General features: G+C 42.3%; 2 protein-coding genes across 2 annotated transcripts in view; both read left to right on the forward strand.

Moving 5' to 3' along the window:
* The window catches only part of PAH (phenylalanine hydroxylase), a 33,844-nt gene extending 25,121 nt beyond the window's left edge, over positions 1–8,723 (forward strand). The window contains exons 8-13 of the mRNA XM_015628058.2: positions 712–781; positions 2,273–2,329; positions 3,342–3,437; positions 3,759–3,892; positions 5,987–6,102; positions 6,669–8,723. Coding sequence (XP_015483544.1) covers positions 712–781; positions 2,273–2,329; positions 3,342–3,437; positions 3,759–3,892; positions 5,987–6,102; positions 6,669–6,712 — 517 coding nt within the window. The 3' untranslated portion in view covers positions 6,713–8,723. The remainder of the gene's footprint in view (positions 1–711; positions 782–2,272; positions 2,330–3,341; positions 3,438–3,758; positions 3,893–5,986; positions 6,103–6,668) is intronic.
* A 2,415-nt stretch (positions 8,724–11,138) lies between these two features.
* The window catches only part of LOC107204189 (tyrosine 3-monooxygenase-like), a 29,764-nt gene continuing 24,570 nt past the window's right edge, over positions 11,139–16,332 (forward strand). Inside the window, exons 1-3 of the mRNA XM_015627002.2 lie at positions 11,139–11,312; positions 12,182–12,356; positions 14,281–14,369. Of these exons, the coding sequence (XP_015482488.1) occupies positions 11,139–11,312; positions 12,182–12,356; positions 14,281–14,369 (438 nt within the window). The remainder of the gene's footprint in view (positions 11,313–12,181; positions 12,357–14,280; positions 14,370–16,332) is intronic.

Below are 16,332 nucleotides of genomic sequence, written 5' to 3' on the forward strand. Positions count from 1 at the left end.
GACGAGATCATTTTGCCAGTGAAGGCTTGCTGGTGTGGTGGCTGGGATACAGGAGAGCAGTGTGCAAGGGCATTTAGCTAAGCTATTAGCACTCAAGTAGTGCAGCAAGGACTCAACCTGTTGCAAGCAAGCTTCTGGCAGTAAGATAGAAGCCCAGACCATTTAACCCATCTCTTTTTCATTTTTGGAGTGTTTCTCTTTGTCCCTGTCCATTGTCCTTTTCCACTTGCCATTTTTAAAACAGATTGCTTATTGTGCTTCATATTGTTGCAATTCCTCCTTGTTTTTTTTGTTTCCTACTTTCCACAAACTCTTTTCCCTTTCTTTTTTGTCTATTTTTGATTCTTCTTGTTTTCCTTCCTCCTTACCCCATTGTCATCATGCCAGGCTGAAACACCTTCCACAGACTTGGCCTTTTTTGGACATCTTACCCCTTTCCCATCTCACCAAATCACTTCCCTGTATTTGAAAAAGTCTAACCATCCCTGCTACTGAGGGATGTATGACACAAAAAATACAAACCTCCTGGGATTTGCATGCCTTTCCATCACAAGAAAAGCTTCAGAGCAAAATGTTTTCCTGTGAATGATATCTGCTTTGTAGGAGCAAATGCACTGTACTCTTGACTGTGTGCTGGCTCTAGGGCATTCTTCCAAGCATTTCTGGACTTTTCCTGAATCACAGTTATTCAGATGTCATGTTTTCCTGCAGTGATATTTGTCATGAGCTGCTAGGACACGTGCCTCTTTTTGCTGATCCCAGTTTTGCTCAGTTCTCCCAGGTAAGCCTCTTGGTGGTTATAATATTTATATAGTCAAACACACAGTAATTCAGAGCATGATCCAAGAGCTGTGAAGGGTGATGAAGAGCATCTTTAAGCTTTAAAGCTTAAAGCTTTAACCTTTAAGCATACTGTGTAAGGGTGGCTGAGATGGCTTGTTGCTTGAAATCTGGACACAATTCATATAGGTGAAATCATAAAGTCCTACTCCAAACATGATCTTGAGTGAGCTGCTTTTTGACAGGTGCTGTGAAGCCATCATCTTAAAACCTCCCTGCAGATTTTGATCCTTCTGAGGGAAGTCACGTAGATCAGGAGTCAGACGGATTGTTACCTCACCATGATATTCAAATGTTAGGGAAAGTGGAGATTTTGTTTTGTTTTCTGTTGAAGTGACATTGGAGGCTGAGTAAAGTGAGGAACTGTCTCAGCTGTTAACATGGGAGAAGGCTGGAGAGGAGATTCCTTTTTGGTAGTGTTAATGTCTCTGGAAAAGAAGCCAAGGCCTGGTGAAGCAGTAAACTTTTGGCTGCATCCTACCAGAAAACATGGAAATACACAAAGACAGAAAGACAGAAAGACTGACAGATGAAAGAGAGAAAGAGAGAAGGGGGAGGGAGAAGGAGAAAAAAGAAAGAAAAGGTTAAAAGAAAGAAGGAAAGAAAAGGCAAGAAGGAAGGAAGGAAAAGGAGGGAGGGAACGTAGGCTTGATGTAACATCTCAAAAGACAAAAGTCAGTTTGATCTAATTAGTAAGTTCTCAGTATTGTCTTCAGGCTTAGCCCTTTCCCAGAACTGGTGTTTCCTTCCAGACAAGCCCTCCTGTACCTTGGCTTAGTAGGATTTGACATGGTGAGAAGGTGGTCCAATGCCTGTGCTGTGTGTGGGGGGAACCCTCTGACTTTTGCACTGTGCAGTCCTCACTAGAGCAAATCAAGAAAGGAACCTGGTTACATGTGGTCTCATGTGTGTGTGTTTTGAATCCAACTGTTGCATGCCTCCTGGAAAAATCTTTAGTTCCCAAGGTATGAATAAGCTCTTTCAAATCATGCCCTGTCATTCAGAAAAAACCAGCTCATTCAAGCCTCCAGGAAAGCTCCTTTAATCAGGACCCATCAAAACAAAGAGGAATATATAAGGTGTGTAGGTGTGATTGATTTGCCTCCTTTTGTCCCTATCATGCTCTCAGATGTTCATTGTAGGCTTGATCAAAAGCCTGTCAAAGCAAGAGGAAAATTTTATTTGACCTCAATGGGCTTTGTACCAGGCACAAAGGATCATGCCTTGTAAATGACATTTGGACAAGACCCTTTGTTCATTTTTGGAGAGATTTCTGGTTTAAAATTGATCTTGCATGATAGGAACATGTCCTGTAAACATTTGTGTGTGGCAGTAAGCAATGGTAACATTTAAAATGTGAGCAATTACATAAGACGGGGCAGGAAGAATGTTTGCAATAAACAGCTTGAAGAATAATGGTTTATTGTTACAGGAAATTGGACTGGCATCTCTGGGTGCTCCAGATGATTTCATCGAGAAACTTGCTACGGTAATTTAATAAATGAGGGCTCAATTTTCCAAAGCACCCTGTGTTGTCTTAATTCTGCTGCCACTGAAGTCACTGATAGAACTCCCATAGAGCTGAATGGGATCAGAGTGAAGACCATGATTGGAAAACCCCACCCTGAAACAGTTGCACTAAAGGAAAATAGCTTTGGCACCCCTTATTCAAAGTGACAGTTGTGATTAAACACAGAAGCCCAAACTAGATTTCCTCCAGCACAAACATATTGGGCAAGAAAAGATTATATGTTACTACATCCCCACAGGAAATTTCAAGAGGCAGCTTCTGTATTTGTTTTACCTTCAAGCATCTCTTCCACTTTGCCAGGCAGGCAATATCCTCTGTAGTCAGCATAGATTACCTGGGTGTTACTCTGAGACTACTGAGACCCAGAGCTGCAAACTTTGAACAAAACCAGGGATCTTCCTCTGAGATTAGTGTCCCCAGTACCAAATGGAGGCCACCTGGGCAAAGAATTCCACCAACTTCGACACTTCTGATAGATGGGGCAGTTTTTTCTGAGCCAGGGCAGGTATCCCTCCAAAAGGACAGACCCAGGAGTCAAATTAGGCCACACTCCATCTTCCTTCCCTACAGCACCAAAAGTGCCTGTTCACACCCCTGCTGCAGTCAGATGCCCTGTGTGAAGCAGAACTCTAATTTTAATAAACTAAGGTTAGAACTTCCAGGGTTGGCCAGCCAAAGGAAAGCTTTATTGCTATAATTTCACCGTCCCTGCTGACAAAGATAAGCACAGTAAAACACAGCTTTGTTTGTCATGGAACTGAACTGATTCTCAGAAAGAATCTAGTGCTGTGCTTCTCCCAGGAGAAGAATTTTAGTCTGAATTCAGACATTTATTGCATTTATACACTTGAATTTGACACAGGGCAACATTTTACATAGAAATGAAAACTCCAGATGTATTCAAATAAAGGGTGTACACATATTACTTTCTATCAAGGAATTGTAAGTTTCTGTCTCATTTTCTTTCCAGGTTTATTGGTTTACAGTGGAGTTTGGACTATGTAAGGAAGGAGATTCTCTCAAGGCATATGGTGCAGGGCTTCTGTCTTCATTTGGGGAGCTGCAGGTGTGTTCTAGAAAAATATTTTGAAGATGTTTATAATTATTCAAATTTATTTTTGAAATGTCTTTGGATCTTTGGTTTTGCTTCATACTTTGTGCATAGACCTAGCATGAAATGTAGTTCTTCATTATAGAGCTCTGATATATGCGTAGGTGTATGGATATACAGGGAACTCGCATCTCCTTCTTTCCCAGTGAGTGACTTTATTACTGTATAACACAGGAGCAACTCTTCCCTGTCTGAAATGGGGTGGCTCTCTATTTCTTTCACAGCAAATTCGTACACTCTTACACTGAAATAAATGTTTTACCTTTTTGTTCATAGTATTGTTTATCAAGTAAGCCTGAGATTCAGCCTCTTGTCCTGGAGAAGACTTCTGTGCAGAAGTACCCTGTTACTGAGTTCCAGCCTATCTACTATGTTGCTGAAAGTTTTAAAGATGCAAAAGAAAAACTAAGGTACTCCAGTCATTCCAGAGAAGAACCCATTCTTGCCTGCTGCAAATACAGTGGATCTCATTGCCATAATGGGTCTTGGGTTGACAATCATGTTTTGAGAGGCATCAGAAAAATTTGTGCAATACTTAATGATAACAAACATTTTATATCCTCAGAATCTTGGGGAAAAATGAGTAGTAACAGGAATATACCTCATGCATGAAGACAAGAATTTGTGCTAAGTGTAACTAAGAGCTTTGTCTGTCTAACCAAAATTCAACAACAAAAAAATCTGTTCAACTGCAGTGATACCAACATTTAAGGTCAAATCTGGCTAACTAATGCAAACCAAGTAACTTGAGCCATTACTAGAATTAGCAGTTCTTGTAAAAATAACCAAAAATATCTTGTATTATCTACTTTTTCTCTGAAGTTATGTCCAGCTTCAGCTCTGATTCTTCAAATAGGAATGGCTCAGCTTGTGTTGGTGTTTAGCTTGGTTTTCACCTTGACAGCATTCCTACTCCTGTTAAAACACCAACACACCACCATATTTCTGGGTGTTAGTCAAGCCACTGGGGGTTAGCCTGGGTTCACACTAAACATGTTTTTCACTTGGAGATGCTGGACTTGTCCCAGACCTGCAGTCCCTCATCTTCCTCTATCATTCACAGATAAATTGTGCTACATCCCAAGATACTCTGCTACCTCAGGCTCCCCAGCTCTGAGGTCTTTCTAGCTCTTTCCCCTGCTGCTTCCTTAATTGTCGTAAGTCTGCAGCTTTTCCTTGTGCCCTTTTCTCTGGGGAAATACCTGGGAAAGAGATTGCCTTCTCTTCTGGGCTGTGCTTTCCACTTGAGGAAGTGGAAAATCCTGCTTTACTTAGCTGCAACAAAATATCTTGGAGCTTTTTTTTCGCTCGTTTCAGTGACCAAATTGAAAAAGTGGTTAAAATAGAGGTTCTGGGGGTTGGTCTAGTGCCTGTGTTAGTGACTTGAATCTAGACATGCATGTTTGTGGGTCACAGAATACCTTTCTGATAAATTATTCTGAGATTGACCTAAAAGATCTCAGTTTAAAGCACCTTCTTCTTCTAACTGGGATCTTCAGATGAGATTTAGGAAAGCCATCTTCTAATGTGATCTCTCCTCTTAGGAAAAATAGACCAATGCTGTTAAATTCATCATACTCAATGTAATATTTTTTCACTCTCACACCTAGTGACCTGCTCATACTGAATTCTGTTTGAGACAATGTCCTTAGCTGGTGATAATAAGGTTTAAACTGAAGAAGCTTTGTGGGGGTGGCATCCAGCATATTCCACTGTTCTAGTTGTATGGGATTTACCCTGCTGAGTCACAGTCTGTGTAGTGGGGCTCCATAATCAACTCCTGCGTGCTTCCCTTCCTCTTTCAGCAATAACTTCAGTAATCCAAAGCAGATATATAAGCCAGTATCCTGCTGGGGTCTACAAGGAGCCTGGAACAATAGCTCTGACCATCTCATCCCATTCAGAGCCCTTCTTTCCACAGTTCTGTGGTTATGCAAATTAATATTTTTCCCAAGACACCAAAATTTTAATGATTCTGACATGGATTTAACTATTTTGCAACAGAGAATGCTGCTTCATTCCCTTAACTATTGTCTAGCTCTTAAATTTCCTGGAAGCTACCAGGTAATTTAAGAGCTAGACCATGTCAGAAGTTAGGTCTCTGCTTGCTCCTTGGCATGCCAGGATGGCATAGACCCTTGGCCTTAATTCTCCCGGAGCTCACACTTGGATTAGAATTCCTACATTTTGCAGTAACAAAAGGAAGATGAGGTTTTCAAGCTCAGCAGGTCCCAGTTGCTACATAGCTGGCCTGTACCAGGAGCAGTGTTGCCATGCCAATAGCTTAGTTAGTCTTACTCAGAAAAAAACAGGTGGTAAGGACAAATGCAGTTACGAGTGAGCTGCAGAACACTATAGGTCTCAGATCAGTCAGTAGGAATTCCAGTTATTTCCTCCCATAGATTTTCTTATCCTCACAATCAACAAATGCACACACCAAGAGAAGAGTTAGTGAAAAAAAAATAAAAATTCAACTGTACATTTGTTTATGTTTTTTCCCTCAGGAAATTTGCTCAAACAATCCCTCGTCCTTTCTCTGTTCGCTATAATCCCTACACACAGAGGATTGAAGTCTTGGACAACGCAAAGCAGCTGAAGAACTTAGCTGACACCATCAATAGTAAGGAACTGCAGATTTGTTACCTTGAATTCCTCAAAACTTGGGCCAGAAATAGGAACCACAAGATGGATTCCATCTGGTTGCATTTAATGCTCTGAGCCTATCCAAGATAAGGCAGCATACATCTTCTTTCTCATGAAAAAATTACTTCCCAGTTCCAGCCAAGCTTCAACAAGCTTGACTGTAACTTGTTAAATCTGAAAACCCATTTTTGGGGGAGATGCTAGGAAAAGTCAGATGGCCTTGAGGTGGATCCTGACATGTGGCTCTAGCTGTTTTCAGTAAGGAGGGGAAGGAGAAGCATAGCTTCTTCATCTTCCCCCTCACATTGGCTGGCCTGCTGAGAGCCAGCTCCTCTGATCCTGTGAGCCAGCCTCCTATGGCTAATGAAGGCAAAGGATGACTCTGCAGACCTAACTCCAGTAAGAACCTAATAAACATGTCCAGTTCAGCGCTTCTCTGCTCACCTCATTCTTTAAGAGAATGGAGATAAAGGGTAAAAACATACAGGAGTGTTAGAAATGTGTTGGTTCTGGAATCAACTACTCTGATTATTTCCTTTGCAGGTGAGATTGGGATCCTTTGCAATGCCCTCCAGAAGATCAAATGAAGATTTGCAGTAACCTGCTAGTGACTAGAAGCTATCATGTGCAAGTGCCACTCTTGATCTAGCCTCAGTCTATTATCTTCTAGTGTACTGCATTAATACTTACGTTATATATCTTAATTGTTAGAGATTAGCAGAGAAACAGACATCTATAGGAGACCCTCAGCTCTTCTGGCCTTCAGACACTAATCCATTTTTTTCTCACTAATGTATAAAAATTATCTTTTTCCTGGGAATCTGGGAGAAGTCTGTATACATTTTGTGCCAAAGGCTAGCAGAAGGAGATCTTCCCCATGCAGAGCTATAATCTGCTGCACCCATGACGTCTGAGACCAGGGGTGGGATGTCAATGATGAACAGAGTGATCCTCCTTGCCTTCTCTCACAGTCACTCTCCCCTCAGTGCCTCCCAGTTGTCCAAGATTCCCATGGAGTCTGAAACTCTGTACCTTTTGGGGTATACAGGGAGATTTTTCAGGGTACAAAGGGAGATTTCTCTTCATGGACAGACGCAGCTACTCACAGTGGATGGCTGATGCGTGAAGGCCACATTTTTTTGTGTGTGTCCTTCCCTGAGAAGTGTCTGTTAACTTTCTGGTCTCACAAGGTGGAAACCAGCACCTTGGAAGTGGAGAGGAAGAAGCCTGCTACAATGCAGCTGAAGATGACAGAGCCTCCTAACCCAGTGCATCTGTGGCTAGAGTCCCCGCCAAAGCCATGGAAGACCTGGGTCAGCTCTGTCCCAGTCTAACTGCATTCAAACCCAAACATGTTATCTTTCAAGACAGGTCCTAAGTAACAACACCTTTTTGTATCTCCACTGCCCATCTGAGCTTTAATCTCCCTTTTTTTAGGTGAAAGCAGTTTTGTTTTTCCTGGAGTATATGTCAGCTGAGTCAGCAAATGGAACCAAAGGTGACTCCAGCTTAACTCAATGGCTGAGCATGGAGAGAGGAGTTTTGCTGTTCAGGAAGCTGTTTCTGTATTTATCCAATAAATTTCACTCAAATCAGCTAAATGCCCTCTTGGACTGGTTCACATTTTATAGTGTCTCCTTGTAGCTCCCTGGTTGAAGGAGGGGACTTGGCATTGGAACAGAATGGAGCAAAGTGAAGCAGAGCAGCGTTTCCAGCTTGAAACAATTTTGCATCATGACACTAACATGGCTCAGGGGTCACATTTCTGTTAGAGGATTGAAAGATGGAGAGGGATTTTAAAGCTCATGAGTCTCATACCTGCCATAGTACCAATTTCCTATTTATGGTTTGAAAATCAATACTGCTTTAATGTAAGCATCATCCTTTAGGACGATAAGAAAGTACAGTTCTTTTCATTATATATAGTGGGTAATAACATTAATCTAAGATTACCAGCTGGAACCCTTTTCAATAGACATATGCTTATGCAAAATGGTATCATTTTGGTGCTTTGAAGTAACCTTTTTTATCTCAGCATCTTTTTATTCCTTTTTTTTTTTCTCATCACATTGTCTCTCTAGATCTTTCAATCCCACTTGACATGTATTTTCAGTGTGAAAGTAGCCCATATAATATTATATTATAATATAATATAATATAATAGGACCCATGAGGTAACTGTATGCCACAAAGAGACAATTTCATCCCTAGGGTAAAGTCTTTCAATCTAATCCTCAGACAGCTTTCCAAGCTCCTCTGCTTCTGGCTGTTGCTATGAATGACAGGGGCAGTAGTTCTATAGTGATATTGAGAGCCCAAGACTCATGATTTTCTTTTATGTGCAAGTGGAATGGTTAGAGATCATTGATGCCACATGTCTGGTTCTCTGTCCTTTAATGCAGGTTTAAATGAGAAATAGCTCCAGCCAAAGCAGCATAGCATGGCTGCTCAGCAAGACAGATGAGAAAAAATTAAATGTTCAGCATTTTAAAAGCAGAGGAAATGTATGCAAAGTAGATTTTCTTGCAGAACAAATAATCTTGTACATAAGTACTTTAAATACTACAAATAAATCACATTTTAAATAGTACTCCTTAATGGGTGACTTCTTATTTCCAGGCTTAAAGAAAGTTCCAGCTATGTAGGAAAATGCTTTTTGTGTTATCTGACCAGTGTAAATCCTCCTTGTATGGTAACCACTCAAGTCTACGAGAATTAAATACCCAGGTAGGACAGGATGCCCATCTGAGTTGCTCCCCAGCACAGAAAAAGTTTCTCTCACAGTGGCTGGTTGTTACTCATCCAGCCAAGATTATGAGCCTGAAAGAAACCCTTCCCAATGTGTGCCTTTACTCAGAAATGCACAACAAAGCCCAGCTTGCTCTACTTTTGCATACTCCATAAGTCTTGGAGTGCTACTCTGAGTAACCTATCCCCAGCTAAGCTTTTAAGTAACCTTCCTCTCTTCTGTCCCACTATGATGACATTTCTTGGTGTCCTCATCTCCAGCTCAGTTTCAGGTGATCAAAGAAGGTTTTTGTGAGACCCTTTCCTTTACAGGGACATTGGCCCAGGCCAATGGTTGTGATGGAGGGAGGACTTTTTGGCACAGGTGGACTCCTCTGGGTGTCTTAAGATGTCTACATCTGACAGCAGCCTTGGAGAAGGGACCAAAGAATTCCCCAAAGAACGCAGAAATTGTTGAAAAAGGGATTAAGCACAGGAGCAGTCCACGGAATGCATTATTTTTGAACCTCCCTCTGCTGCTTCAAACCATGCTGGCAGCTGTCAGAGAACGCATTTTGATGTTCATATGTAACCATCTAAATTAACCTAAATAAACTAAAAATATTAATGCTGCATCCATCTCAAATGAGTGGTGCTTTGCTCATACAGGATAAAGATACCAGCAATGGTACCAGATTAAAAAAAGGGCAGGTTGTTTGTGATCAGACAGGGCCTTCTCCTGTGCTCAGCTTTGCCACCACTGCTGGTGGAGGGAAGTGGGAGTGGGAAGAGGGTTTTTCCTCTTGTAGTCCATTTCTCTGCCCAACTAATTCAGTTGCAGCTGCCATTCAACCACCTCTGAGGTGCTCCCTTGCCCTCCTGGAGTCACCAGGGACACAAGGCAGGCCTGGAGGGTGCTGCAGTGTGCATGAGGGATGGGTTCTGAGTCAGGGGTGGGCTCTGCATGGCAGACAGTGGCCTGCCCCATGGCCCCTGGGCATGGCTGGGACACCTCTCTTCCCAGGCCAGCACTCACCACACCCTGCAAAGCCCCCTGCACCTGAGGTCTGCAGGAGCCAACATTCCTCAGGATGCTGAGACCTCCCTCCTGGGCACGGTGCTGCGAAGTTCGCCTCGGGTTTCTCTGTCAGTAGGGAAACAGATAAGGAAATCAAGACCTTCCCAGTGCTCTCTCTTTGCCCAAGAGAAAACTAGTGCTGTCATGATCCCTAGAGGACAAAATTTTGTTTGTCTTCCATGGCTAGGGAAGAAGTAAGAGCACAAAAGCACACTTAGGGGTGTGACTGAGCCAGGATAAACTAAAGGACACATAAAAAATGGCTCCATCTGTAAAGGGAGGCCAGTGGGGTGGTCTTATCTCTGGACCTCCCCAAGGGGTCTGGCACACTGTAACTTGAGATTATGGGTGCTCATATCCAGAAATGGGGTTTTTTTATGTCAAGTGTAAGGGAAGGGAAGATGTGCCTGCCCTGTCAGGACCAGAGCTGAATTCCCCCAGAGCTTGTCCTGCCACCCACAGCAAAGATGTGACCCTAGTCTTTTTGAGAACCTGTTTCACTGGAGATAAAACCAGGACAGAAGCAAGTTCCAATGGAGGAACAGAGACTGGAGCACTCCTTTCTTGCAGGGGTAGGGTAGAACAGGTTCAGATCCTGTGGGTAGGAACAGCTCAGAAGTAAGCAATGAGTTCTGACTCTGGCTGAGGTCTCTCTGGCACTCCTGGAACTGTGTCTGTGCGGAAGAGACAACACTTGGATTGGGCTGTGATTTGGGAGAAGAGCCCATTGGTTCACAGGGGTTATAGATAATACAGAGAGAGTGCCAGTGAGATAAGAGAGAGTGGGGATGAAGGACAGTCTCAGACATTGTGCAGGTCAGTCCAGACTGGGAGATGTAAATAGAGCTCGGGCTAATTGCCTCTCCACAAAGAAACCCCTATCCAGGGCTGAGCAGCTTGCAGACACCTTCAAACAGAGCAGGAGGACAGCACTTTGAAGTCACCCAGGGGAGGAGGGCCGTCTTGGGCTCTTGCGCACATCCTAGAGAGGCGGCTTCCCTTGATGTGTCTGGCAGAGCAAACATAAATGTCCCGACTCTAATACGCAACAACCAGCTCGTGTCCCTGCCTCTGGCAGCTCTCAGCTCACCACACACTGCACCTCCAGTCCCACCAATTCCCCTGGCCATTGCTCACACACCCCCCACTCAATAGCTGGCTATTGCAATCCACTCCCCTATCTCCCAATGAAGACTGATTTGGTGGGGATGTCTGGCCCAAAAGAAGAGGCCAACAAGGAGGAGATGTGCGGTGCAGAGTCATCGAACAGTCAAGGCAGCCTGGACTCCAACAGGGAGGATGACAGAGCTTCTCTCATCCTGACCCTCACCCTCTGCAATGTGAGGAAGATTGAGCTCTCTAAGGCAGCCCAAGTCTTTGAGGTACAGACCTCAATATCCCCTTCCTTTGCTGAGCCCTCTCTTCTGTCCCTACTGCCTTCTCGTCTCTCAGTCTGCATCTCTCCTCCTCCTCTCGCCCCTCTCCTGCTCCCTGCCTGACTTACACCCCATGCTGCCTCCCCGCTTTCTCCTGAGGAAAGTCTCCTTGTCCTGGTTTGGCTCCAGCTGCTCAGAGAGGTTTTCTGGTCCCATGGCAAAGAGGGAGAGTGCTCTGGAGGGAGGCAGCATCTTCTTTCAGAAGAATCACCATTTCATGCAAGGGCCGTTTAGAGCAGATACCAATCCGCTGTTTCTTTCTAGCAGTTGTGGTGGCTGGCATTTCAAGCACTCAGACTGAGGGGATGTCAGTGGATTTGGCAGGAGATACAAAGACTATAAGAGCTGTAAACCTCATGGGCATTATGTAGCCTGAGCACTTGAAGTACCCCTACCAGGTGCTCACTCTTATCTGGGAAAATGAATAACTCTAAAGTATTGTATTTGTTACTTATTTTTCTCAATTATTTAATGATTATGGTGCTATTTTGCATCAATAGATCTGCTTTCATTCTGGCAGGGTTTTAAGTTACCCAGCCACTCATTTGCTCTTTCTGCACAGATTAAATTCTACAGTCAACAGTATCTCATCTTTCATCTCCTTCTTTCTCTACCCAACACTATAGTGTTTAGTCTTCAGCTCTGTCTGCATTTTAGCTCTTTGTAAACCAGACATTATTGGGCTTCATTGCTTAACATGCTCTCCTATTTAATATCTCAGTCATCTTTTAAAGACATTGTAGAAATGTATCTAGACTTACCTGGATTTTCAGTCTTTGGAGAATCTTCATCATATGAACACTTGGCTCTTGCAGGTGTTCGAAACTCAAATCTATCACTTTGAAACCCGTGGAGCCAAAAAGCCCAAGAACTCTGTGGATGATCTTGACATTTTTGTTGAATGTGAAGTTCACAGTGCTGATGTTGGTATCCTTATCACCTCCTTAAAGAGAGTAGCAAAGGATGTGAAAACCAGCAGAGAAGACAAAGGTAAGAAATACATGTATCTCTTAGTGCAGTTCTTTTGGACTAACTTTTTTAGTTTTAGCTTCAGCTTCATAATAATAATTATTCAATTTGGAAAGCCGGTGAGTGTGCATTCATTGTTTGTCTCTGCATGGATGCTTTCCATTGCCATTGGTGCAGAAAGAGAGGCACTTCATCATAGCCAGTGGAACTGAGGTGAGAAGTGTTCCAGCAAAGAGGGAGGTGAGAAGGATACAGCAGCAGAACAAAGCTGAGGAGGAACTAAAAACTCCTCAGTGTCAGGAAGGTTGTGTGCTGAAAGCTGTGCAGATAGTTTCAAGACAAACACAGAGGCAGACAGGTATTTTTCCTGTTTTCAGGCAGGAATGGGTGAATACAGCTGTTAGAGACCTTTAATACAGTCCTGAGGATGACAGAGGAGAAGGCTGAGGGTCCAGCTCACAGGCTGAGTTCTCTGAATACAGAATTGCCATGGGATTTCCCTCCCTTGAAAGGCCAGACACATATTGCCAGAGCACTTTTAACTTACACAGTCCTGTTTGGGCACCTTTGGGTGTTGTTTGAAATTCACTGTCAGGCTAACAGGGAGAGGCAGCTCTCCCACTGTTCTCAGGAACTGTGGGCATATCAAAAGGGCATCACTATTATCAGGGAAACTGGAGACACAAAGAGGGGTGTGGAGCTGGGGAAGCATTTCTTTAGGATTTCCTTGGGATTTGAGAGGTTTCAGATGTGCCAGGATTTGGAACTGCAATAAAAACAAAGGACTGTTAAAAGAAGGTGTGTTAATACGTTTTTTTTTCTGTATGGAATAGGCAAGATGTGTATGGGGACACATTGGGGCAGCTGTGATCAGGTACAGGTTTTGAGGGGATATGGCAATAGATAGCAAGAAAAGTACCTTGCATGCAGAACCACTGGTACAGCCAGAGACAAAGGCTCAGAAAAAAAGCTCTGGGTGCACACAAGGCATCTGTCAGACTGGTATTTCTTCCTACTTATCACAGAATTGGTTGTAATGTATGAAAAACCTATAATTTCCCCAACATCTGTGGGTATTTTTAGATTTGTACTATCCAAACTTGATGTGCTTGGATGTAATATAATACAGCAAAAGTTACATTTACCATTCCAGGCAGAGATGTTTGATGTCTTGTCCAGTATGAGATTAAGGTGACCCCAAATGGATCTTTCTGAGTTGTAACACAGAAATTCTGATTATAGCATCAGTCTGACTTTGGAGATCAATATCAACTTCGTGGTTTTCCAGCATTTATTTTTTAATTAATTTCCCATAAATGCTGGCATTTAAATTAAAATGATCACAATTTATTTTAATTTTAGTCACTGGAAAAGCTTCCTGCTTCATGAGAAGGAAGCTGTTTGGAATTATAGCTGAACAATAATGTTGTTGTAAAAAAAAATTACTCAGAAGGAAAAAACTTGAAGATTACTTTTCACCTCTTTGGTTTCTGGAGACTTTAGAAATTTCATGTTTTCCTTTTAAAATATTGTTTCACTTTTAAAGGTATGAAAATGTAAGACTGCTTTTTAGACAAGATCAAAATATATTCTTAAATCCAGAATGTAGAAATAAATTTACTGTCCTGTGTTAAACAGAAAGCATATTTGATCTAAAAAATTATTTTTGCCTTTAGAATTTGTTTCTATTAATTAAAACTGAGAGATTATCACAGCAAGTCAATTTCAAGTCAATAAAAATTATCTAAATTTTCATGTAATGTGCCAGTTTGGTCAGGAAATAAGTAAACTACTGAGATATATGATAATTATGGTAACATGTAGATATGAATATTCTTAGGTATTGACGAAAAGTAAGTTTGTAACCTTTAGCATAGCTTTTATTTTCTGTGCCTTCTAAAATGTATTTGATTTTCTCTCACTGAACTCTCTGCTTTTTTTCCAGTGCCCTGGTTTCCCAGAAAAATTCAGGATCTGGACAAGTGTCATCATCTGATCACTAAATATGACCCCAGTTTGGACTATGGTCACCCAGTAAGTTTAACATTACTGTTATTTCATCTTTAGAAGACAAACTCTGAAGGGAGATTGTTGTAAGGGAAACTTCAGGAGTACAGAAATACTCATGAAAGAAGAGGAAGAAAGCACAGGGGCAGATAAAAACTCATCATCAGTGGAATTAGGGAGTGTGAGAGTCCCTGCAGGAATGGACCACAAGAAGTGTTTTACTGTAACAGCTTTATGTGTGCACTCTTGGCCATGCCCTAAGCACAAACTCTAGGAGAGGGGAAGAAAAATGCACTGTGGAGTCCTGCTCTAGTGATGATAGCAAGGAAAAGTCCTGGAAACAAAAAAACAAACAAGCAAACACCCGTTTCTCATCAAAGTTTCCCAGCTTTAGTACAGATGAGATGTGAGTTAGGCACAGACACAAAAGGGACTCCAAAGAGCTTTTTGTCACTTGACAAGGCAGGTCACAGAAGCATTTTATTCTGTCAAGCATCACACAGAAGGGATACATGAAAAAAGAAGGCATACTTTGCTCCGAGAAATGCAGTGAAGATGTAGATGTGTGCCAACAGAACCTACAAGAACATTTTTGTTGTTCCCTCCTCTACATGTCTAAATTCTATTTAGTCCCTTTCATTAACCTACACCCTGTTTTGTTGTGAGCTACATACAGTCCTGTGTAATACAAAATGGACCTTTCCATGTCAATAAGTCTATCTTCTATTTTTTGAGAACCACTGATTCAACTATAGTGCTCTAGGAGAGCTTCATATCCTCCTTAACCAGGACATCTTTAATTCTTCCTCACTTCTTTCTGATACAAACCATCCAAGTGTTTGTAATTTTCCTGAGCTAACTCTTAGGCTGTTTCTCATTAGATAAATGAACAGACATAGGGAATTATTTGAACTTAACTTCCCCTCATCCTTTGCCAAACAGAAGGTGTGAGCACTGAAGAGGTTGAGAGAAAGCAGCAGTGGTGCTGAGTTACTGGAATATTGAGTGGGGATAAATCTAAATTGAAGAACGTAGAGCAATTTAGAAATACCTAACAAGTTGAAAACAAGTTACCTCAGGCACTGCACATCACTTGTCTGTGGCAGGAGAGAGCACAGCATGGGCTGATTGACCAGGCTTCTGAGCAGAGCTCAGAAATGGAGGGGCTGAAGGAAAGCACAAGAGAAGCTGATTTGCAGGTAGCTCAGCAAAGATTTTGCATGTACATTTCCTACCAAATAGACCCTTTGGGTTGTTTATCTCCACACTTTCCATTTATCTCCACACTTTCCATTTGTTCTTTACTGGCCAAAGCAATCAAGCTGATGTCACTGTGACACTAATTTCTGGGCTACCCTGTCACTGGCTGCTGGTCCCCCAGGAGGCTCCTGCAGCACAGAGGGTGGGTACAGAGCCCACAGGGACAAAGCTGAGATGTCACAGCTTCTGTGTGAGCCTGGCCCAACAGCTCTTCGTGGGCTTTTCATGGACTTATTACAGCCACTGACAAGCAAGGGTGGCACCTGAATGAACATGTCATCCACAGCACACGACAAAATAAACATTCTCTCAGGATCCAGCCCTTTCCTCAGACTCGTGCACACAACACTCATCGACTGCAGGGTTTCTGGTATTATTGCTACACTAAAAATTATGTGAATAAACCTAAGGGACAGATTTGGCTTCTGGTGTGCAAAGTGGTTCCAGTAAATTCTGAATATTTTAGGATAATAAATACTTGTACAGTGATGTTGATCAACACTGTTTTCTGAGTTATATTACCACACAGTTCCAGATTTAAGTTTTAATTCCTTTTATGAATGATGTAAAATTAAAAAGAATGTGATTCCATGTCTGTATGCATATTCAATAGGTGGCAAAGCCAGCTTGAAGTTTAAATTCAGGTAGACACAGAAGGAGCAGAAAGAAAACACTGGTTTCAGTAGGCAAACTTCCTCTTTAAATAGATACCACTGAGTCTCTCTTTATC

The sequence above is a fragment of the Parus major genome, chromosome 1A, assembly GCF_001522545.3.
Source record: "Parus major isolate Abel chromosome 1A, Parus_major1.1, whole genome shotgun sequence".
NCBI classification, from domain to species: Eukaryota; Metazoa; Chordata; class Aves; order Passeriformes; family Paridae; genus Parus; species Parus major.